Source organism: Camellia sinensis, chromosome 2 (genome assembly GCF_055761805.1).
Source record: "Camellia sinensis isolate YWXY chromosome 2, ASM5576180v1, whole genome shotgun sequence".
Lineage (NCBI taxonomy): Eukaryota > Viridiplantae > Streptophyta > Magnoliopsida > Ericales > Theaceae > Camellia > Camellia sinensis.
In genome coordinates this window covers 230,299,996-230,325,541 of record NC_138962.1, presented here as the reverse complement: position 1 = coordinate 230,325,541, position 25,546 = coordinate 230,299,996, and the positions used below count along the sequence as shown (strand labels likewise).

General features: G+C 39.7%; 1 protein-coding gene and 1 long non-coding RNA gene across 2 annotated transcripts in view; both read left to right on the top strand.

The window, feature by feature from the left end:
- Nucleotides 1-25,546, top strand: part of LOC145820708 (uncharacterized) — a 58,971-nt gene that overhangs the window by 21,294 nt on the left and 12,131 nt on the right. The gene's annotated exons all lie outside the window — the stretch shown is intronic.
- Nucleotides 10,055-14,550, top strand: LOC145820743 (uncharacterized). The gene is made up of 4 exons (XM_082917343.1): nt 10,055-13,450; nt 13,522-13,578; nt 13,653-13,742; nt 13,823-14,550. Exons 1-4 carry the CDS (start codon nt 11,194-11,196, stop codon nt 14,548-14,550), a joined length of 3,132 nt encoding a protein of 1,043 aa, XP_082773469.1. The 5' UTR covers nt 10,055-11,193.

The window sequence follows — 25,546 nt, the reverse complement described above, 5'->3', positions numbered from 1 at the left end:
CTTTTCTTTTCTAGGCCACCATTTTAATTAGGCCTTTTCTTTTGTGGGCCTCCAACTTACCACTATTTTTTTTTTGCAGTAAATTGTTTTCTAGGCCATCATGGATTTTTCTAAACCATCATGGACCTTTTCTTTTCTAGGCCACAATTTTTTTTAAATTAGGCCTTTTCTTTTGTGGGCCTCCAACTTGTCACCATTTTTTTTTTTTTTTTTTTTTTTAGGCCATCATGGATTTTTCTAGACCATCATGGACTTTTCCTTTTCTAGGCCATCATTTTTAATGGGCCCTTTTCTTTTGTGGGCCTCCAACTTGCCACTATTTTTTTTGTAGTACATTGTTTTCTAGGCCATCATGGATTTTTCTAAACCATCATGGACCTTTTATTTTCTAGACCACCATTTTTTAAATTGGGCCTTTTCTTTTGTGGGCCTCCAACTTGCCACTATTTTTTTTGTAGTACATTGTTTTCTAGGCCATCATGGATTTTTTCTAAACCATCATGGACCTTTTATTTTTTAGACCACCATTTTTAAATTGGGCCTTTTCTTTTGTGGGCCTCCAACTTGCCACCATATTTTTTTACAGCAGTTTTTTTTTTTTTTTTTTTTTTTTTTTTTTTTTTTTTTTTTAGGCCATCATGGATTTTTCTAGACCATCATGGACTTATCCTTTTCTAGGCCACCATTTTTTTTAATGGGCCCTTTTCTTTTGTGGGCCTCTAACTAGCCACTTATTATTTTTAGGATTTGTTTTACAGCAGATATATATATCTATATATATTTTAGGAGTTTGTCTAAATGGAATAGGATGGATTGGCATTGGTAGGACTTCTAATCCAACACAAACTCTTACTTAGTATTTCAAATCCTACCTACACTCTTGCTTCTTTGAAGTATTTTAGGAGACCACTACCTCTTTTCTTAAGTAAGACTTTTCCTTTATATTACACCTATTCATATATTTTTTTTCCCTGCAGATTTTTTTTTCAGCAGATTTTTTTGCTTCCAGAAAATTTCCAGCAACTTTCCAGCCCCTTTTTTTTTTCCTTCTTTTCAACAAAAGCTGTTCTTCTAGCAAAAAAAAAAAAATTTTTTTAGCAATTTTCAACAGCCCCTATTTGCAAATTTTGTAGTGCATATTAGGTCTTCATCTTTCAAAAGTTGTCTAGCCATTGTCTCTCCTCTCCTTCCAGCAAAAAGAGTACCTTAAGGATCTTTTTATATTAGGTATGTTTTTTTTTAATTTATTTTATCACAAACAGTTTGAAGTCTTGATGAAACAATGTTTCGGCAACAGCCAACTTTGTTTAAACTATAAACAACTTTGAGGGAATAAAACCATAATTTGGTTTAAAGTTTTGCCTCCCCTATTTTGAATTTAATAAGGCCAAACAAAGTTTCAAACTATGTTTTTTTTTTTTTTTTTTTTTTTTTTTTTTTTTTTTTTTTTTGAAAGAACAAACCAATACAAGTTGCTTTTTTTTTTTTAATTCCCACACTAGCTTTATGGATACCATTTTTTTTTTTTTTTTTTTTTTTAGCAGCAAATATTTGTTTATTTAGCAGATTTTGCTAAACCCAAATACAAACAGCATATATATATATATATATTTTTAAATCTAATCTAATCAAAGCCAGAAAAATATAAACAGACTTGTTTGTTTCTTTTTTTTTTTTGTTTCTTTTTTTTTTAAATCTAATCTAATCAAAGCCTAAAAAAAAATATAAACAGACTTGTTAGGGTGACAAATTAAACTCAAAAAATGTCCATGAACAAAAAAGTTGAACCTTGGCAGACAATTGTTCATGCACGCCCAAAATATTTAGCCTGGCCCGCAAGAGTATAAACTGTGCACGGCCAAACAAAAGTCAAAAAAACCCACCAACGGTATTGTATGTGGTTAAACTGCTAAAATACCTCACCGAAATCTAAGGTGATAAAACATTAGATACTCCTGGCCCGCAAGAGTATAAACTGTGTACGGCCAAACAAAAGTCAAACCCCACCAACGGTATTGTATGTGGTTAAACTGCTAAAATACCTCACCGAAATCTAAGGTGATAAAACATTGGATACTCCTGGCCCGCAAGAGTATAAACTGTGTACGGCCAAACAAAAGTCAAACACCACCAACGGTATTGTATGTGGTTAAACTGCTAAAATACCTCACCAAAATCTAAGGTGATAAAACATTGGATACTCCTGGCCCGCAAGAGTATAAACTGTGTACGGCCAAACAAAAGTCAAACACCACCAACGGTATTGTATGTGGTTAAACTGCTAAAATACCTCACCGAAATCTAAGGTGGTAAAACATTGGATACTCCTGGCCCGCAAGAGTATAAACTGTGTACGGCCAAACAAAAGTCAAACCCCACCAACGGTATTGTATGTGGTTAAACTGCTAAAATACCTCACCGAAATCTAAGGTGATAAAACATTAGATACTCCTGGCCCGCAAGAGTATAAACTGTGTACGGCTAAACAAAAGTCAAACACCACCAACGGTATTGTATGTGGTTAAACTGCTAAAATACCTCACCGAAATCTAAGGTGATAAAACATTGGATACTCCTGGCCCGCAAGAGTATAAACTGTGTACGGCCAAACAAAAGTCAAACACCACCAACGGTATTGTATGTGATTAAACTGCTAAAATACCTCACCGAAATCTAAGGTGATAAAACATTGGATACTCCTGGCCTGCAAGAGTATAAACTGTGTACGGCCAAAATAAGATAAATCAATGTATTGTATTGAGAAATTTCATATAAACAAATAAATCTATTGTCTACGGCTAAAATAAGACAAATCAATGTATTGTATTGAGAAATTTCATATAACAAATAAATTTATCATTGAGTGAAATTTCATAAATACATTATGTTCGGATGAATAAAAAAATAAAAGTGCATTCATTCATTAAGAGAAGCCTTAGCCCTTTCAAAGGCACGTTCACTGTGTTGTCCATTCTTCTTCTTGTGTTGGCTCAAAACATTCAGAGCAGTTTGCACGTCTTCTTCTGATTTAGAAACACTCTCGGAAGCTTGTGCAAAATCACACATAAAGGATGCATGTTCCGCTTGGGTGGATGACAATTCCTCTTCAAGTTGTTTGAGTAACTCTTTGGTTTGAATACACCTTTGATTAAGACCTATAACGTGCTCATCCGACTTGATAATTGAAGCAAACAACTGTTCATGTTCGCCAGAAACCTTGTCGAAATGAAGCTTCTTCTCCTGGTATTGGGCCTCAAAGAGGTTAGTTAAGGCAAAATGTCCTAATATAAAGAAAGTAACGAAAGCCCCTTGCCAAGAAATCAAACCATTGGAGTGAAAGACACAATCACTGCCAAGGTCTCAAGCCGTTGGGGTGACGGACACAATCAATGCCAAGGACTCAAGCCGTTGGGGTGACGGACACAATCACTGCCAAGGTTTCAAGCCGTTGGGGTGACGGACACAATCACTGCCAAGGACTCAAGCCGTTGGGGTGACGGACACAATCACTGCCAAGGACTCAAGCCGTTGGGGTGACGGACACAATCACTGCCAAGGTTTCAAACCGTTGGGGTGACGGACACAATCACTGCCAAGGTTTCAAGCCCTTGGGGTGATGGACACAATCACTGCCAAGGTTTCAAGCCATTGGGGTGACGGACACAATCACTGCCATGGACTCAAGCCGTTGGGGTGACGGACACAATCACTGCCATGGACTCAAGCCATTGGGGTGACGGACACAATCACTGCCAAGGACTCAAGCCATTGGGGTGACGGACACAATCACTGCCAAGGTTTCAAGCCGTTGGGGTGACGGACACAATCACTGCCAAGGACTCAAGCCATTGGGGTGACGGACACAATCACTGCCAAGGTTTCAAGCCGTTGGGGTGACGGACACAATCACTGCCAAGGACTCAAGCCGTTGGGGTGACGGACACAATCACTGCCAAGGTTTCAAGCCGTTGGGGTGACGGACACAATCACTGCCAAGGTTTCAAGCCGTTGGGGTGATGGACACAATCACTGCCAAGGTTTCAAGCCATTGGGGTGACGGACACAATCACTGCCAAGGACTCAAGCCGTTGGGGTGACGGACACAATCACTGCCATGGTTTCAAGCCGTTGGGGTGACGGACACAATCACTGCCAAGGTTTCAAGCCGTTGGGGTGACGGACACAATCACTGCCAAGGACTCAAGCCGTTGGGGTGACGGACACAATCACTGCCAAGGTTTCAAGCCGTTGGGGTGACAGACACAATCACTGCCAAGGACTCAAGCCGTTGGGGTGACGGACACATTCACTGCCAAGGATTCAAGCCGTTGGGGTGACGGACACATTCACTGCCAAGGTTTCAAGCCATTGGGGTGAAGGACACAATCACTGCCAAGGGATTCAAGCCATTGGGGTGAAAGGACACAATCACTGCCAAGGATTCAAGCCACTCATTGCCATTAGGCTAGAAGGGGCAATGATACCTGCAAACAAACTCTGACGCCTTGCGTGTTGTCTGCAAAAGAAATAAAAAGACATGAAATAATTGTTAACCAAAAAAAAAAAAAAAAAAAAAAAAAGAGGAGAAATTAGTCATCATGATTCGTACAAATTAAAATTCACTTGTACGAATCACGAGGGGGCAAGGCTGATTTGGCTTTTAAAATTTGGCCAAATTGTATAAAGGGCTGCTACTAATACAAAAGAAAATATAAGGTAGCAAGCTAAAAAAAATTTTCAAAAAAAAAAAAAAAAAAAAAAAAAAAAAAAAGGGAAATTAGTCATCATGATTCGTACAATTAAAATCCACTTGTACGAGTCACGAGGGGGCAAGGCTGATTTGGCTTTTAAATAAAAAAATTGTATAAAGGGCTGCTACTAGTACAAAAGAAAATACAAGGTAGCAAGCTAAAAAATTGTTCCAAAAATAATAATAATAATAATAATAATAATAATAATAATAATAATAATAATAATAATAATAAAGGGGTCTTTGTTCAAGAAGGACTTTAGGCTAGGAAAAAAATCTGCTTGAAAGGCAGCAGGTTTTTTTTGTTTAGCTAAAAAAGGGGGGCCTACAACTTTTGTTTATGAAAGAAGGCAGTAGGTTATGACTCATCTTTTCAAGAAAGGTCTTTGTTTGGGCTCATAAAAAACTGGCAGCAACAAATGAAATATATGGGAGCATTCCAACAGGTATTGAAAACCTTGTCAACTTAAATTCTCTGACTTCGTATTACAACAAACTCTCAGGAAGTCTTCCAACCTCTATTTGTAAACCCCATAAGCTACAAGAAGTTGGTATTGGTAAAAACAAGTTGTCAAAAAAAAAATCCCTTCCTGTATTGGAAATTTAACATTATTGAACAAGCTTTGGCTAGAGCAAAACAATCTTGAAGGAAGCATGCCTTCAAGTTTTGGAAATTGCCAAAATTTATTGTTTTTGTGACTTTATAGTAATAACCTGAGTCAGCATACCCCAAACATTGATGAATTTGTCATCTTTGTCGATATCCTTGGACCTTGATGATAACCATCTCAGTGGTTCCATACCAATAGAAGTGGGCAACTTGAGAAAGCTGGTTAAATTAAACCTTTCCCAGCAAAATTTTTTTGATTCTACTGTGAGTAAAAAAAATATATATATATATATATATATATATATATATATAAATACAAACCAAACAGGTTGTTGCTTAAAATTCTGCTAAAGAGAGTTAAAAAAAAAATCTTATGCCTTGTGTAAAGAAAATCTAGTTAAAACAGGTTGTTGCTTAAAACAGGTTGTTGCTCAAAACAGTCTTAAAAAAAAAAAAAAAAAAAAAAATCTGGTTAAAGAGAGAATCAGACAGATTGCTGAAGAAAAGAAATCTTATGCCTTAAAAAAAAAAAAAAACATCTAGAATTTATGAGCATGACATCCATGAAGTTGGTATGGGTGTTAAAACTTTCTTATGACAGCAGCAAAAAAAAAAAATGGCAGCAGTAAAAATCAGGGGTGAAAAGAAAGCAATAAATATTATGATGAAAGTATACCTGATTAAAAGGAATATAAAGGAATTCTTTTGTGCCTTCTTTAAAGTACAGCTTTTGTTGGAAAGAAAAAAAAAAATAAATAATGGCTGGAAAGTTGCTGGAAATTTTCTGGAAACTAAAAAATCTGCTAAAAAAAAAAAAAAAAATCTGAAAAAAAAATCTGCAGGGAAAAAAAATATATGAATAGGTGTAATATAAAGGAAAAGTCTTGCTTAAGAAAAGAGGTAGTGGTCTCCTAAAATACTTCAAAAAGCAAGAGTTTATGTAGGATTTGAAATACTAAGTAAGAGTTTGTGTTGGATTAGAAGTACTACCAATACCAATCCATCCTATTCCATTTAGGACAAACCCCTAAAATATATATAGATATATATATATATATATATCTACTGTAAAAAAATCCTAAAAATAATAAGTGGCAAATTTGAGGCCCACAAAAGAAAAGGGCCCATTAAAAAATGGTGGCCTAGAAAAAGAAAAGTCCATGATGGTCTAGAAAAATCCATGATGGCCTAGAAAAAAAATCTGCTGTAAAAAAAATGGTGGCAAGTTGGAGGCCCACAAAAGAAAAGGCCCAATTTAAAAAATGGTGGCCTAGAAAAAGAAAAGTCCATGATGGTCTAGAAAAATCCATGATGGCCTAGAAAACAATTTACTGCAAAAAAAAAAATAGTGGCAAGTTGGAGGCCCACAAAAGAAAAGGCCCAATTAAAATGGTGGCCTAGAAAAGGAAAGGTCCATTATAGCCCTAAAAAAAATAAAAAAAAAATAAAAAAAAAAAGAAAAGAAAGAAGAAGAAATTGTGGCAAGTTGGAGGTCCACAAAAGGAAACGTCCAATTAAATCTTGGACCTTACTCATGACCCTTAAAAAAAAATAATAATTTAAAAAAATAAAAAAAATAAATAAATCAAGTCCACAAAAAAGACCCATGCAACAGAAGTAAATGGCCCATGGACTATAAAGGGCAATTAACCCTTTATTTAAAAAAAGAAAAGAAAAAAAAAAAAGAAAAGATCAAGTCCACAAAAAGGACTCAAGCAACAAAAGTAAAAGGGCTCATGAAAAAGCCGTCAACCAAAAAAAAAAAAAAAAAAAAAAAAGGCTAGGGACGAAAGCAAAGAAATAATCCCATCCAAGACCTAAAGATCATCTACATAAAAGTGCCAAATTGTCGTGACTCGCACAGTTAAGAAAATTCACTTGTGCAAGTCACGAGGGGCATTTGTTGGCACATAAATTTTAAACCAAATTTATGTTTAAATTTCAAATACAGTCAATCACACACGTGGAGCCTACGAAAGATGACACCTGTAGAGCCTACAGCAAAGCCACCACACAGGATGAAACCCCAAAGATCAATTCGGTTAATCAGATATACGATTAATCAGATAGCGCTATTATTCAAAATTTAAATGGCGTTATCATTCAATTTGAAATATCATTCAATTTGAATTTCAAAATGAAGATGAAGCGTTCCTATCACCTGATGGCCCTCCATAAATATGAGGACCATCACACAAGACAGGGGATAGAAAAATCAGAAGTGAAAAGATCAGAGAGAGAGAGAGAAAGAAATTGAGAGCTAAACAATTCGTTACAAGAAAGAAGAGGAGAAGCCTAGAGAACTCAAGAGCCTACGCTAATGGCAATGAATAGGTAAAGGGTTCCAAACCCAAACTGTATTTTGTATTCGAGGGTTCAAAACCCATAACAATCTCAATAAAATATTTATTTATTTTTTCTTAAATTATCTTTTGTTGTTTATTTTGTTCTTCATTAATCGGAGGTTTCATTTATATAAAATGTCTAATTAACGATCTGAAATACAGATCGGAAATAGGAACCTGCTATTCAAATAATCAACACTGTTTAGTCCAAAAAAACTAAACAGTGGACATTTGTAACGTAAATTTTGAAATGTGCTGAAACACTTCATGTTTTAAAATTTGTGTCTACAAATTCTAAAATACCACCAACGGTATTGTATGTGGTTAAACTGTTAATTATATCTTATATCATGTTTTAATTATGTTGTGCCTAACCATCATTGTTTTGAGTGATGACGAGGAAGATGAGGGTGAAGTTGGTTCAAAAGTTAGGGAAGGAGATTGCAGTACATCTCCTATCTGCATACCTGACTCACCAGAGTATACACCAACTTCACCAGAGTATACACCAGCTTCTCCGGAAAACACAACAGAAGCCTTTTCTCCAAAGTATTCGCCAGTACCACCAATGTACTATCAAAGCACTCCAGAATATGTAAGGGGAACAGAACAAAGAGACACCGGGTGTAGGTCCGACTCTGAGCTTGTAAAAAAGGCGAAAAAACGACTACACTTCAAGGATGATGAGGTAAATGGCAGGTGTATGTCGGATGATGAAGTATGGAAGCATTCAAATAAACAAGCAAAGTCATCTCAAGTTGAGGATCCTAATGAAGATTGGGAACTTAACTTTTCCCCTGATGGTTCACCATACACATCCCCAGCTAGGACATACGATGGAGAAAGTGTATCAAGTGACGACTTTGACTTTCCTTGTAATGTCATCACTGTGGATGTAAATTTTGAAGAGCGAGAAATACATATCATTCGCAATCCAGGTGATGATGAGAAAGCAAAAATTGAAGCTAGAAGGGAAACGGAACATCAGGCTAAAGTAACAGTCTCTTTGAAAGATGAGGGTTTTGAAGCCCATCAAAATTTGAGTATTGAAAGAAATCAAATTTCTGGACACCCTTTCCCTAATTGGGTCGAATGGGTTCAGTTCCCACGAGGATATGCAGTACCTCGTTTTCCTTTATATAATGGGACAGGTTGTCCAAGGCGCCATTTGGTTCGTTTCCTTGCACAATGTGGAAATACAGTAAAAAGCCAGGCGTTACTTCTACGGCAGTTCGTTCTTTCTTTGGAAGGATGGGCAGCGGATTGGTACTTCAGCCTGCCACCTAATTCAATCCCAGATTGGGACACCATGGCTGATCGATTTTATAGGACATTTTATAAACCATGGCCAATAGAAATTGAGATGTCAGAACATTTGGATGACGAAGGTACATCTTCTCAAACATATGATTTCATAGAAGGGACAATTGAGGAGAAGATTGAAACTGCCCTTGACCTTCGAGAGATGGGCACTTATCGCCCAAGGGATTTGTTCCCTTTATGGGTAGAGCAAACACCATTTCCTGAAGGATACGAACTTCCAAATTTTGTCCTATATGAGGGTTATGGAGATCCTCAAAAACATATTAGGCGTTTTTTGAAACAGTGTGGGGAAACAGCTCAAAATGAAGCACTTTGCCTAAAACAATTCCCCCTTTCCTTAGAGGGGATCGCCTTTGACTGGTATTGCTCCCTCGATGGAGTCGTGGTGCCTAGTTGGGAGGCCATGAAGAATGGTTTTGAAGATTCTCAATGCTTTTATAGGCGTGACTCCCGGTACCTAAGAAATGGGAGAAGAATGCAGCTTCAGGAAGATGGAGAAGTGACTGATGATGATGATCACCCTGCACCTGGACCAGTTAACATGGTCCAAATAAGTGAGGGAACAAAAGAAGTTGAGGTCAACGGAAAGGCGGTTGCTGAAGTATGCCAGACTTACTTGACCTACCGGAGGAAATTACGAAATCCTCAAAGACCCTTCATGAACTGTGCACGGCCAAAATATTTAGCACGTTGGATGGGATTATTTTTTTTAAGTCATAAAAATATAAACAGACTTCTTTTTTTTTTTTTTTTTTTTCTTTAGCATATTTTGCTAAACCCAAATACAAACAGCATATATATATATATATATATATTTTTAAATCTAATCTAATCAAAGCCAGAAAAATATAAACAGACTTGTTTGTTTCTTTTTTTTTTTGTTTCTTTTTTTTTAAATCTAATCTAATCAAAGCCTGCCCCCTCGTGATTCGTGCAAGTGAATTTTAATTGTACGAATTACGATTTTTTTTTATTTATTTTTTTTTATTTATTTACACTTTTCCCCTCTTTTGCAGGCAACACGCAAGGCGTCAGATTTTGTTTGCAGGTATCATAGCTCTTTCCAACCTAATGGCAATGAGTGGCTTGAATCCTTGGCAGTGATTGTGTCCTTTCACCCCAATGGCTTGAATCCTTGGCAGTGATTGTGTCCTTTCACCCCAACGGCTTAAATCCTTGGCAGTGAATGTGTCCGTCACCCCAACGGCTTGAAACCTTGGCAGTGATTGTGTCCGTCACCCCAACGACTTGAGTTCTTGGCAGTGATTGTGTCCTTTCACCCCAACGGCTTGAATCATTGGCAGTGAATGTGTCTGTCACCCCCAACGGCTTGAAACCTTGGCAGTGATTGTGTCCGTCACCCCAACGGCTTGAGTTCTTGGCAGTGATTTTGTCCGTCACCCCAACGGCTTGAGTCCTTGGCAGTGAATGTGTCCGTCACCCCAACGGCTTGAGTCCTTGGCAGTGAACGTGTCCGTCACCCCAACGGATTGAGTCCTTGGCAGTGAACGTGTCCTTTCACCCCAACGGCTTGAATCATTGGCAGTGAATGTGTCCGTCACCCCAACGGCTTGAAACCTTGGCAGTGATTGTGTCCGTCACCCCAACGGCTTGAGTTCTTGGCAGTGATTTTGTCCGTCACCCCAACGGCTTGAGTCCTTGGCAGTGAATGTGTCCGTCACCCCAACGGCTTGAGTCCTTGGCAGTGAACGTGTCCGTCACCCCAACGGATTGAGTCCTTGGCAGTGAACGTGTCCGTCACCCCAACGGATTGGGTCCTTGGCAGTGAACGTGTCCGTCACCCCAACGGATTGGGTCCTTGGCAGTGAACGTGTCCGTCACCCCAACGGATTGAGTCCTTGGCAGTGAACGTGTCCGTCACCCCAACGGATTGAGTCCTTGGCAGTGAACGTGTCCGTCACCCCAACGGATTGGGTCCTTGGCAGTGAACGTGTCCGTCACCCCAACGGATTGAGTCCTTGGCAGTGAACGTGTCCGTCACCCCAACGGATTGGGTCCTTGGCAGTGAACATGTCCGTCACCCCAATGAATTGAGTTCTTGGCCAAGGGGCTTTTGTTAATCTCTTTATATTATGACATTTTGCCTTCACTAACCATTTTTTATTTTATTTTATATATATATATATATATTTTATTTAGGAAGCATGGACAAGACCCTTGAATATCTTCGACGTGACGAGAGGGATGTACTGGATAAATCTGGTCCGAAAATAATTCGGCACAAACCTATCACTGCTTTATTGTCACCTGCGGAGTTGGACCCTTACATCCCTTTACATACAGCTTCCGAAGACTTGATCTATACAGGAATTCGAAACTGCTGTGAGATTCTCGAGAAAGGGCACTCCAAATCAATTGGTTCATTCCCTGTCTCAATCCTTCGTCCATTTTCTGAAGACCTTCACTGCTCCAAATTTAATACTCTTCTTAAGAGAATGAAGCATGAAAAACTAAAGTGGGATAATTCCTTTAATGTCCGTGGCATTTCTACCCATTTGCAATCCCCTATATGGATTTTTTGGTTGAACGACGTTCTTTCCACATTTGCCCCTATTTTGAAGAAGTGTGGGATTTATGCTACAATCTATGTATCCCAATTTGCTTATGCCAGGAATGTCTCCCTCCTCAAAGGATTCTTAGAGCGATGGTCACCCGACACCAACACTTTCCACACCATTTACGGTGAACTTGGGATCTCTCTATGGGACCTTCATCGCATTAGCGGGCTCCCCATTTGTGGCGAGTTTTATGAAGAGTTCACCCCCTCCAATGACATTTTATATTCGTCCCAGACATCCAAGGCGTGCCGTGGGCTTTTCAACATTTATGCCAGCTCTTGTCAATCCAAGAAGTTTAACCACTGGACTTTCAAATTCATTGACGAATCCCCAACTTCAATTAATGGTTTTCAACGAAAAGACAGGATCCCTGATGATGTGTATCTTTCTGGTTTTTTGGCGAGCTGGCTAAGCGGATTTGTCTTCCCTCACTCTTCCGGAGAGATTCGTCCGACAACCTTTCATGTAGCCACCAAAATGGCAGGTGGAACCTTATTTAGCCTGGCCATCCTCGTCCTTGCATACCTCTATCATTGTCTTGGCAAAATGGCATCATCATCTTCACCTGGGAAGGAAAATATTCAGGGTCCTTTACATTACCTTTTTGGATGGATTTCACTATATTTTGTCAAGACTTACTCTCATGGGGATCCTCAGTCGATTTGTCCGATTCCTGATATTCATTTCATGCCATATCTTGGGTTTATTGGAAACCAATCGGCTGCCCAGTTTTTTACTGATAAATTTCCATTTGTGGACTCTCTCCTAACTTATCGTACGGAGTGTCAGTTTAGGGCTCTTACTCATGAAAGTGAACCTTCAGGCATTCTGGTCGACTCTGAAAGGATATCACCTTTCCACCTTGGATATCTTATATCTTTGAGGCAAGGGATTTTAACTTTTAAAATGGGATTTAATTTCATTTCTGAACCGTACTCCCCTAACCGATACGGTCGTCAATTTGGGTTTTCTCAAGCATGCCCTATACCGCTTAATGTATCTTGTCGGCGGCCCTCTGAGTGGTCTAAATTTTATTACAACTGGCGCCATATGCTACGCTGCGGTACAAAAGTCTCATTGGAGTTACCAGGCTCCCGATCTACTTCTCACATAACCATGCCTTATGCCAATTGGTGGTTGGGAACTTCCTTTACCGTGCTCCAATATGTTACTCATTCCCAGCCGAAATCTTCACGCAAGAGAAAACTGGATATGCCAATTAAAAACCGAAAGACGAAGAATCCTTCTTACTCTAGAGCTAGGTCATCATCTTCACCTACTGTTCTGGAAGCATCATCACCTCAAAGAATGGATAATAGTCGACCACTTATTGCTCCTTCTCGGTCAAGTTACTCGGTTTCAGATCTCCTTCATCTTTTCGAAGATATGTGTAATTCTCAATTTAAAATGAGATTTAGCTTTGAGCAAGTAGATTCTGGCCCTCAATTTGCCTGTCTCGCAAAGCTTTTTCCAGAGACTATGTCTATCAGTGATTGCACAGGAACTTCCCAACCCACCGTAGCGACAAAAACCCCAATGGATCAATTTCGCACATACTTGTACTCTTTTCTTGAAGATAAAGATGAGAATATGATTCAAGAACTCTTTGAGGGAGATGGGTATGAATTAACTGCCTTGGGTCGTATTCGCATTAAGAGTGTTGAAATTCCTTCTCCTACCAAATCTTTTGATTGTTCTCTCAATGGAAGTAGCGAGAGTGAAGATGAGTTTTATGACTACACCCCTCTTTTAGATGGCACACCGACTAAGATGAGTAAATCGACTTCAGCAAATGTAGCTTTTTCTTCTCCTTCAAACGAGCCATCCAAGCTATTGGAGAAAGGTATAGTTTTTTTTTATTTTATTTTATTTTTTTTTTTATTTTTTTATTTTTAATACCTTTCATTTTCTTAGGCACTGCGCCTCGGACTTCCCCAGCTGCCTCGCATATGCCATTGGCTACCTTTAAGGGTATTCTTATTTATTCTTTGTACCTTATTTTATTTCATCATGTATAGATACTCAAGGAATTCTTTTCTCTTTAGATCATGCCACATTGCAAAATCCATGGTCCACTTGTGGGAATCACAACTTGTCTCCTCCTCCACCTAAATCTCTTCCAGCTGTACACCAAGGTATACTTCATTCATATATATATATATATATTGTTTTTACCTTCTATGTTTTCATTGAGTATCTCTTTCTATTTGCACAGAAAGTACTTCTGACACATTGGAAGAGACAGACGAAATTGATTCTGATACCTCGGAAGAAGCCCAAATTCTTGCAGACTTACTTGAAGCAAATGGGGTTAACAAATTACTTGACAAACTTGAAGCACCCTTTGCTTCATCTGGCCTTCTTTTGGGAACTTCCTCTAACGAAGCAGCCACCCATATTCAGAAAGGTCTTACTATTTCTCTCCAATCAATGACGGATGTTAATGGCATGATTGCTGTAGCAAACAACGTTTTCATGATTTTAAAGAGTTTGGGTGTAGACTTCATCTCCTTTTATGAGAAGGTGAAGATATTTCTTGGGTGCTTTGCTTTGAAAACCCAACTTGCTGACTCTTCAAACTTGTCTACTGCAGAATTTGAGGCCCAATATTGTGAGAAGAAGCTTCATTTTGACAAAGTTTCTGGCGAACATGAACAGTTGTCTGCTTCAATTATCAAGTCGGATGAGCAGATTGCGGATCTTAATCAAAGGATTATTCAAACCAAAGAGTTACTCAAACAACTTGAAGAGGAATTGTCATCCACCCAAGCGGAACATGCATCCTTTATGTGTGATTTTGCACAGGCTTCCGAGAGTGTTTCTAAATCAGAAGAAGACGTGCAAACTGCTCTGAATGTTTTGAGCCAACACAAGAAGAAGAATGGACAACATAGTGTTGTGGAACGTGCTTTTGAAAGGGCTAAGGCTTCTCTTAATGAATGAATGCACTTTTATTATTTTTTATTCATCCGAACATAATGTATTTATGAAATTTCGCTCAGTGATGGATTTATTTGTTATTCGAAATTTCTCAATACAATACATTGATTTGTCTTATTTTAGCCGTACACAAAAGATTTACTTGTTATATGAAATTTCTCAATACAATACATTTATTTGTCTTATTTTGGCCGTACACAGTTTATACTCTTGCGGGCCAGGAGTATCCAATGTTTTATCACCTTAGATTTCGGTGAGGTATTTTAGCAGTTTAACCACATACAATACCGTTGGTGGTATTTGACTTTTGTTTGGCCGTGCACAGTTTATACTCTTGCGGGCCAGGAGTATCCAATGTTTTATCACCTTAGATTTCGGTGAGGTATTTTAGCAGTTTAACCACATACAATACCGTTGGTGGTATTTGACTTTTGTTTGGCCGTGCACAGTTTATACTCTTGCGGGCCAGGAGTATCCAATGTTTTACCACCTTAGATTTCGGTGAGGTATTTTAGCAGTTTAACCACATACAATACCGTTGGTGGTTTTTGACTTTTGTTTGGCCGTACACAGTTTATACTCTTGCGGGCCAGGAGTATCTAATGTTTTATCACCTTAGATTTCGGTGAGGTATTTTAGCAGTTTAATCACATACAATACCGTTGGTGGTATTTGACTTTTGTTTGGCCGTGCACAGTTTATACTCTTGCGGGCCAGGAGTATCCAATGTTTTACCACCTTAGATTTCGGTGAGGTATTTTAGCAGTTTAACCACATACAATACCGTTGGTGGTTTTTGACTTTTGTTTGGCCGTGCACAGTTTATACTCTTGCGGGCCAGGAGTATCCAATGTTTTACCACCTTAGATTTCGGTGAGGTATTTTAGCAGTTTAACCACATACAATACCGTTGGTGGTTTTTGACTTTTGTTTGGCCGTGCACAGTTTATACTCTTGCGGGCCAGGAGTATCCAATGTTTTACCACCTTAGATTTCGGTGAGGTATTTTAGCAGTTTAACCACATACAATACCGTTGGTGGTTTTTGACTTTTGTTTGGCCGTGCACAGTTTATACTCTTGCGGGCCAGGAGTATCCAATGTTTTACCACCTTAGATTTCGGTGAGGTATTTTAGCAGTTTAACCACATACAATACCGTTGGTGGTTCTTGACTTTTGTTTGGCCGTGCACAGTTTATACTCTTGCGGGCCAGGAGTATCCAATGTTTTACCACCTTAGATTTCGGTGAGGTATTTTAGCAGTTTAACCACATACAATACCGTTGGTGGTTTTTTTTTTTTTTTTTTTTTTTTGCCCTAACTTTTGCCTAGGCCGCCCTTTCGGGTTTTCAACCTAGCAGGCTTTCTTAAGGGTAATATCTCTTCAAGAACCTTGCATTGGTTGGGGGAATGATTCTGTCACCATCCATCGTTATCAACAAATAGGCCCCATTAGAATAAACCTTCTCAATCACATAAGGTCCTTCCCATTTGGGCTCAAGCTTTCCTTTGGTTCTTCGTGAGACTACTATGGGTGTTCTAACCATTAGTACCAAGTCCCCCTTTTTAAAGGAACGAAGCCTCGCTCTTTTATTGAATGCATTTGCCATCCTTTGTTGGTAGATTTCCAAGTTCTGTTGAGCATACAACCTTCTTTCATCCAGGGTCTCCAGCTCAGCCAACCTCACTCTTGCACTTTCATCTTCTGTTAAGGATTCTTGTATTGCCACTCGTAATGATGGTATTTGAACCTCAAGTGGTAACACTGTTTCTCCTCCAAAAACCAACGAATAAGGGGTTGCTTGAGTAGGAGTTCTATGCGAAGTTCGATAAGCCCACAAAGCTTCTTGTAACTTTTCGTGCCAAGCTTTTTTGTTCTTATCCACCATCTTCTTAAGAATTTTGCACAATGTCTTGTTGAAAGCTTCTGCCAAACCATTGGCAGGTGCATGATATCTTGATGAATGGTTGTTTTTGATTTTGTACTTGGCAAATAACTTGTTCAAAGCATCACTCCTGAATGGCTGTCCATTATCCATGATGATACTTTCTGGAATCCCAAACCTGTAAATGATATGGGTTCGGATGAACTCGGAGACAACTGTGCTTTTTATATCCTTTAAAGCCACAGCCTCTGCCCATTTTGAAAAATAGTCAGTTGCAGCTAGGATGTATCGATATCCTGCTGAAGATGGAGGTACAAAAGGACCAATAATGTCCATACCCCATGCTGCAAATGGCCAAGAACAAGTTGTTAAATGTAAAGGCTCTGGGGGTTGGTGGAGAAAGTTCCCATGGAATTGGCAGACTTGGCATCTTCGAGCATAATTTATGCAATCTGCAATCATAGTCGGCCAATAGTATCCCAACCGTTTTAGCTGCATATGTAATTTAGGACCACTTTGGTGTGCCCCACATACACCTGCATGTATTTCTGCCATTACCTCTTGAATACGCTCCTTGGCTATACACCGCATGAACATTCCATCCAAAGACCTTTTGTATAACGTTCCATCTTTCCACAGGACAAATTTGGTAGCCCTGCGTCTCACTTCAATTCTTTTTACTTTATCTTCAGGTAGCCTACCATGTTGGAGGTAAGTCACGAATGGTTCTCGCCAATCCTCCTCGTTTTCTCCTTTCGTGGTGACGACCAAGATTGGAACCAAGTCAGAAACCTCCTTTAAAGGTTGTAACACCCTTCTTTCACCTACCGTGATAGTAATTGTTTTGCTATCTGGTAGGGTGAGTGATGCAGCCAAACTTGCAAGTGAATCAGCTCGAGCATTTGTTCTTCTCTTCACATGGAAAATGTGTGTTTTCCTGAATTGCGAAAGCAATTGATCAGCCCTTTCATGATATGGGATGAGACTTGTTTTCTTAACAATGTATTCTCCACGGAGTTGCTTTACCACCAGTTCCGAATCTCCATAAATTGAGAGTTCTTCAATAGGAATTTGTAATGCCAATTCTAATCCAGCAATTACAGCTTCATATTCTGCTTCATTATTGGAGCATCCTTCACTTAAGGCGAAAGAATGGGTGATTATAGCATTGTCTGGAGTCACAAACACAATTCCAATTCCAGCTTTATTGTTTTTAGGATTTTCTTGCTTCTTGCCATCTGGACTCCTTGAAGCTCCATCAAAATACATCTCCCATCCTTTCTGAATTTCTACTTGCATAACCTCTTCATCTGGTAAATCAGTTACTAGAGGTGAGTTATCAGGTATAGGATGTGCTGCCAAAAAATCTGCTAGAGCCTGCCCCTTTACAGCTCTTTGGGGAACATATTCAATTGCGAATTGTTGGAGAATTACAGCCCACTTTGCAATTTTCCCTGAAAGTATGGGCCGTGAAAGTATATATTTCAAGGGGTCTGCTCTTGATATCAACTTGACTTCGTGTTCCAAGACATAGTGCTTTAGTTTTTGCAAGGCAAACACCAAGGCAAGACATGTCTTTTCGATAGGGGAGTAATTGAACTCCGCCCCAACCAAAGTACGACTCAAGTAATACAAGGCATTTTCTTTCCCATGCTCATTATGTTGTGCCAACAATGCCCCTAATGAACCATCCAAGGCTGTTATGTACAACAAAAGTGGTTTTCCTTTTATTGGGCTCATAAGTACTGGAGGCTTCAAAAGATACTCCTTAATACTATTAAAAGCATTTTGGCATTGCTGATCCCATTCAAATGGAACACCCTTTTTCATCAATCTTGAGAACGGCAAACATCGACCAGCCAAGTTAGAAATAAATCTTCTGATATAGGCCAATCTCCCTTGTAGCCCCTTCAATTCCCTTAAATTTCGTGGAGGAGGCATTTCGGCAATAGCTTTAATCTTGGTAGGGTCAATTTCAATCCCTTTGTTTCGAACCACAAACCCAAGAAATTTTCCTGATGAAACTCCAAATGCACATTTTAGTGGGTTCATCTTGAGTTTGTACCTCCTCAAACGTTCGAAGATTTTTCTCAAATCTTCCACATGGTTTTCCTTTTCCTTTGTCTTGACGACAAGATCATCAACATAGCATTCGATGATGTCATGGAGCATATCACCAAAAATTATAGTCATCGCCCTTTGATACGTGGCCCCAGCATTTTTCAGGCCAAAAGGCATTACCTTATAGCAAAAGACTCCTCTCGGAGTCCTAAATGCAGTCATTTCTTCATCTTTAGGTGCCATTCGGATTTGATTGTATCCTGAGTATCCATCCATAAAAGACAAGGTTTCATACCCAGTAGTTGCATCTACAAGAAGTTCAGTGATGGGCAAAGGAAAGTCATCTTTAGGACAAGCCTCATTGAGATCACGGAAATCAATGCAAACCCTGATTTGACCATTCTTTTTCTTGACTGGCACTATGTTTGCTAGCCAAGCTGGATATTTGACTTCTCTGATGAATCCTGCATTGATAAGCTTGTCGACTTCGGCTTCAATTTGGGCTGTAAGCTCTGGTTGAGTTCGCCTTTGAGGCTGTTTAACTGGCCGTTTCTCAGGGTGAATTGCAAGCTTATGGACTGCAATCTCTGGATTAAGACCAGGCATCTCACTGTAGTTCCATGCAAATATGTCACGATACTCCCTTAAAAAGAAAATATATTGCCGAGCTTCTTCTTCCTTTAAATTTGCACTAATGAAGGTTGGTTTGTTTTCTCCTTCATCACCCAGATTTATTTCACGAAGGTCATCCACGGTGGCTTGGCCTCCTGCTTCAAATTCTGTTGGTGCAGGTTGAGCTTCATCTTGGTCAACATCTTCCAATACATCTTGAGTGATAGTCATGTTTACTGGAAATTTTTCCTCATTCCCCTGATAGCCTAACCCCTCTGTCCTAGCGGTGATAATACCGCCTTGCTGGATAGCCTGCCTCTGTGAAAGTGTTAATGCAAAGTCAAAGGATGTCATTGTTCCTGGTATTTTTTCAGGATCTAAACCAACTTTTACCAACATCTGTGTGATTTCTGCACTGAAGGTAGGCTTCTCAAAACTCGAGATGTTTTCTTCTGGCATTTGTTCAACTTTCACTTTCTGTTCAACATCTCCAAGTGAGTGGAATATGATGGGTTTCGACCCTTTTCCTTTAGAAGGGACCACAATTTTATTATATTTCTCCACATAAGTGCATTCTGTCTTCCTTAATGGCAACGTGAACTCACCCTTGAGATCCAAAATTGGATTTATTGGAGCTAGAGCCTTTGCCCCCAATTTCCTTTCGGACTTTGGCACATATCGAAAAGTTCTTTTTGTTGAAACTGGAATAGACTCTAGAGCGTCTTTGACATTCGGAGTATCTTCAGACTTCTTCACATCTTTTCCCTTTCTTTGTGAAGTCTTTGTATAGAAGCGAGCATCAGCATAGTAGGCCTCTACTTCTCCAAATGGATCATCGTCAGCCACAATTGTCCCCTCTTTTTTAGGTGAAGGCAACGGGTACTTAATACATTGGTGATAAGTTGATGGCACTGCATGATGATTATGCATCCATGGTCTCCCAAGCAAAGCATTGTAAGAGGTGTCTACATCAATGACCAAGAACTCAGTGCTTTCTTCAATATCCCCAAACTTGGTTCGCAATTCAATCTTCCCCATTGGGCGTTGTTCATTCTGATTAAATCCTTGAATGACCAAACGACTTGGGCGAAGTTGTGAAATTCGAACCCCTAATAAGTTTAAGGCCCTCCGAGGCAGGAGGTTTACCGCAGATCCTCCATCAACCAGAATTCGAGAAATTTTCACATCATGGATAAGCCCAGTGATAAACAAAGGCCGATTATGGTCTGTCATATTTCAGCACACATGTCTTTGTCACCAAAGGTTACCATAGCCATGCATGTAGTTGCCTTCTCTTGATTTCTACACTCAATTTCTTTGTGGAAATCCTCTAGCTTGGACAGGGCATATATTAAAGACTTTCGAAGCTCTGGAGACATTTTTAGTGCATCATATACACTCAACAATGCTGGAATTTTCTTTAGATGAGCTAGTACATCATATTTCACTTGCTCTTCCTCCAGCAAAACTTGTGGAACTTCCGACATTTGAGGGTCCTGAGGATTTCGTAATTTCCTCCGGTAGGTCAAATAAGTCTGGCATACTTCAGCAACCGCTTTTTCGTTGACCTCAACTTCTTTTATTCCCTCACTTATTTGGACCATGTTAACTGGTCCAGCTGTAGGGTGATCATCATCATCAGTCACTTCTTCATCTTCTTGGAGCTGCATTCTTCTCCCATTTCTTAGGTACCGGGAGTCACGCCTATAAAAGCATTGAGATTCTTCAAAACCATTCTTCATGGCCTCCCAACTAGGCACCACGACTCCATCGAGGGAGCAATACCAGTCAAAGGCGATCCCTTCTAAGGAAAGGGGGAATTGTTTTAGGCAAAGTGCTTCATTTTAAGCTGTTTCCCCACACTGTTTCAAAAAACGCCTAATATGTTTTTGAGGATCTCCATAACCCTCATATAGGACAAAATTTGGAAGTTCGTATCCCTCAGGAAATGGTGTTTGCTCTACCCATAAAGGGAACAAATCCCTTGGGCGATAAGTGCCCATCTCTCGAAGGTCAAGGGCAGTTTCAATCTTCTCCTCAATTGTGCCTTCTATGAAATCATATGTTTGAGAAGATGTACCTTCGTCATCCAAATGTTCTGACATCTCAATTTCTATTGGCCATGGCTTATAAAATGTCCTATAAAATCGATCAGCCATGGTGTCCCAATCTGGGATTGAATTAGGTGGCAGGCTGAAGTACCAATCCGCTGCCCATCCTTCCAAAGAAAGAACGAACTGCCGTAGAAGTAACGCCTGGCTTTTTACTGTATTTCCACATTGTGCAAGGAAACGAACCAAATGGCGCCTTGGACAACCTGTCCCATTATATAAAGGAAAACGAGGTACTGCATATCCTCGTGGGAACTGAACCCATTCGACCCAATTAGGGAAAGGGTGTCCAGAAATTTGATTTCTTTCAATACTCAAATTTTGATGGGCTTCAAAACCCTCATCTTTCAAAGAGACTGTTACTTTGCCTGATGTTCTGTTTCCCTTCTAGCTTCAATTTTTGCTTTCTCATCATCACCTGGATTGCGAATGATATGTATTTCTCGCTCTTCAAAATTTACGTCCACAGTGATGACATTACAAGGAAAGTCAAAGTGGTCACTTGATACACTTTCTCCATCGTATGTCCTAGCTGGGGATGTGTGTGGTGAATCATCAGGGGAAAAGTTAAGTTCCCAATCTTCATTAGGATCCTCAACTTGAGATGACTTTGCTTGTTTACTTGAATGCTTCCATACTTCATCATCCGACATACACCTGCCATTCACCTCATCATCCTTGAAGTGTAGTCGTTTTTTCGCCTTTTTTACAAGCTCAGAGTCGGACCTACACCCGGTGTCTCTTTGTTCTGTTCCCCTTACATATTCTGGAGTGCTTTGATAGTACATTGGTGGTACTGGCGAATACTCTGGAGAAAAGGCTTCTGGTGTATACTCTGGAGAAGCTGGTGTATATTCTGGAGAGGTTGGTGTGTATTCTGGAGAGGCCGGTGTGTATTCTGGAGAAGTTGGTGTATACTCTGGTGAGTCAGGTATACAGATAGGAGATGTAATGCAATCCCCTTCCCTAACTTTTGAACCAATTTCACCCTCATCTTCCTCGCTATCACTCAAAACAATGATGGTTAGGCAAGGGGCCAAAGTAAACTTTTCCTTCCTTCTTTTATCAAAGTATGTCTGCAACTCCACAGATTGAAATTTTGAAGGTAGAAATTCCTCCAATGTAACTGGGACAAGAGGATCTTGCTCTAACTGCTCATCAGGGACCAATTTCTCCCCCTTTTCCTTCTTTGGATTCTTTTTTCCTTTTCTCTTATTTACTCTGGCCTTTTTTAGTTTCCTAGAAACTTTTGATTTTTTCTTTTTGGAAACTTTTGGCCCTTGTGTTGTTGAATCAACCACACTTCTAACTTTCACTGTGGCATTTTGTTTTTTCTTCATGCTTTTTGACTGATAAACAACCCATTCACCTTCATTATCATTATCGATAGTGATTGGGTTAGCGGATGCTTTCTCTTGAGAAGGGAGCTCAATGATCTTAGAGTCCAAAAGTTCTTGAATTTTATCTTTCAGAACAAAGCACTCTTTTATCGGATGACTAATCAAACGATGGTAGGGGCAATACTTTGGATCATTGGTCTTTCCTACCTCATGTGGTCTTTTCACCTCAGGGAGAGCAATCAACTTTTGCTCCAACAGATCTTCAAATAGGTCTTCGACCAGATCATCCATGAAAGAATATTTTTTCTCCAACCTCTCTTTCATAGTCACCTTTTTAAATTCCTTGGGCTTTTTAGCCCCTACTACAACGGGACCCTTCTTTCTGGTTTCGATTGTAGCTGCAGTCGAGGACTCAACCCTTTCAACGGCCCTAGACCTCCTTCGTTTAGCTAAATGCAGCTCCATATCATGAGCTTTAGTGCATAGATCATTGAATCCTTCAAAAGTTTGAGCCATAAGAGCCGTAGAGAGCTCATGTCGGAAGTTGTTAAGGCACATCCGAATTAACTCTAATTGTGTAAACTTTTGAGGACAAGCAAATGTCAAAGCTCGCCATCTTGCAATGAAATCTGTAACAGACTCATTGTCACGTTGCTTGGTCTCAATCAGTTCTGGTACTCCAACTCGTCTTTGTGTGTTGCAGAACTGTTTAAGGAACTCCTTCACCATGGAATCCCAATTTAGGATTGATCCCTCAGGAAGATTAGCATACCAAGTAAATGCAGAACTTTCAAGCGATTGGACAAATAGCTGCAGGCACAGGGCCTCATTCTGGGCTATTGGCCCGCATCTTGAAAGGAAATGAGCCACATGTTGTCTTGGATCTCCTGTTCCATCAAACATTTTGAAATCTGGTTGGGAAAAACCAGAAGGGAATGGAACAGCATCTACCCATGCTGGGTAAGGTTTTGTAATTATTCGAAAATTCTCATCATCTTTTTCTTTGACTTTCTTTACTTGTCTCCTCACCATATCATCAATCATGGCCATGAGCATTGGATTCATACCACCACTGGTCAGATCAGAGTAACAAAGACCATTGCCCCCTGGGGCTAGTGTACTTTGTATGCCTACAGATGCCCCTACAACAGGTTGTGTCGTTTGTTTGGGTGCACTTCCTGGTCCTGTCATTTGGGCCTGCAGCTGTTGCATTTGCTCCAACATAGCAGCCATTTCCCGTTCTTTTCTCTCGAGTTGTTCTTGTAGGGCCACCACTTTTTCCTTGAGACTTTGGTCCTGTTGGACCTGCGAACTTTCACCTTCTTTCTCAACCTCAGTCATCATAACCGCGACTTTGTTGATATCTTTCAATTCATTGTTTCCAATATTTGTTGAAACAAACGAGATAGAATCATCTTGTTCGTATAAAGGATTATCAACCCCCACAACATTACTCATATTTGAAGCATCTGACTGCGATGCTTTGTTTTGAGCCTGACGGGTTATGGACCTTGTCACAGGCCCTTTTCTTATTCCCTCCATAGATAGTTCAACCAAAGTAGAAATATTTCTCAAGGGTTGCTTACCCTCATCCACCTTGGATTTTCCAACAAAGATAGGACTTTCAATTTGTTTTTGGGGTTCATCTTTCGAGAGAGCCCTTTCAATAGCTCCTATAACATTTGTTGCCACTGTTCTTAGTTCCAGTTTTTTTAAAGCTTTATTTCTTCTTCGCCTTTGTCTTTTCGAAACTGGATCGAATGGCATATCAAGTTGAGCCCCTAAGGGCATAGAAGGAACTGTTTGTGCCTTTGCAAATTCCTCATGAATTTTCAAAACAGTCCCTACATTTTTAGAGTGGGTCAATTGATGTTGATTCAAATCTCGTTGGGCCAACGGGTGTTTCTTATTCTGTTGGGCCAACGGGTGTTCCTTATTCTGTCGGACCAACGGGTGTTCCTTATTTGAACCCTGTTGAGCCAACGGGTGTTCTTTTGGCTCCTGAGAGTTGACTGAGATTTGGTTTGACCGATTTTGTGCTCTGAACAGAACTATCGGTTTATAGGCATCAACTGTTTTTTCAACAACAGGGGCCTTTTTTTCATCAACAGAAGTTTGGGTCATTACCCTCCTCCCAATGGCCCTAATGATGGCCATGTTTTCAACAGAAGCTTTCTTCTGGGCAAACTCCACCATTTTAATGGAGTCTTCTACCCTTTTGAGTAGTTGGGCCACAACATTTTTGGTTGCCCCCGTTGAAGCTGCAACAAAAGTCGTAGTTGCAAACTGATTAGCCTCCTTTGCCTGAATTAAAAAGCTCTTCGTTCGGGCTGTGGCCCTCACAATTGCGTACTGCTTTGACGCTTTCACATAATCTTCAGTAATCTTTCTCAAACTTTCAGCTTTCTGGAGAAGTGTGACTTTTTTCGTCACACCAGTTACCTTCGGGACAGCCAAGAGCTTTCGCTCCGGAGCCCCTTGGGTGGCAGGGGAAAGAAGTGCATCTTTCCAGGATTTCGTTGACTCTACCTTTGGGACAGCCAAGAGCATTCGCTCCGGAGCCCCTTGGGTGATGGGTGCTATCTCCAACCTTGGAGATTTCAGAACCACTGGAGTGTAGGCTTGTCTCCTAACAGTTGCTTCAGCATTCCTATAACAAAAGAATACGTCAGTAAGTATCAACTGTATACATATATATATTATTATTTTGTTCTTCAAAAGATGAGAGGAGAAATAAGTCCCACTGGGCGTGCCAGAATTTGTAGACACAAATTTTAAAACATGAAGTGTTTCAACACATTTCAAAATTTTATGTTACAAATGTCCACTGTTTAGTCTTTTTTTGACTAAACAGTGTTGATTATTTGAATAGCAGGTTCTTATTTCCGATCTGTATTTCAGATCGTTAATTACACATTTTATGCAAAATGAAACCTCTGATTAATGAAGAACAAAATAAACAACAAAAGACAATTTTAAAAAAAAGAAAA

Excerpts from the sequence above, each read along its gene's own strand:
- LOC145820743 (XM_082917343.1), top strand. The coding sequence starts at position 11,194 with ATGGACAAGACCCTTGAATATCTTCGACGTGACGAGAGGGATGTACTG. Across the intron at positions 13,579-13,652 it reads GCCATTGGCTACCTTTAAGG|ATCATGCCACATTGCAAAAT; the intron begins GTATTCTTATTT and ends TTTTCTCTTTAG. Across the intron at positions 13,743-13,822 it reads TCTTCCAGCTGTACACCAAG|AAAGTACTTCTGACACATTG; the intron begins GTATACTTCATT and ends CTATTTGCACAG.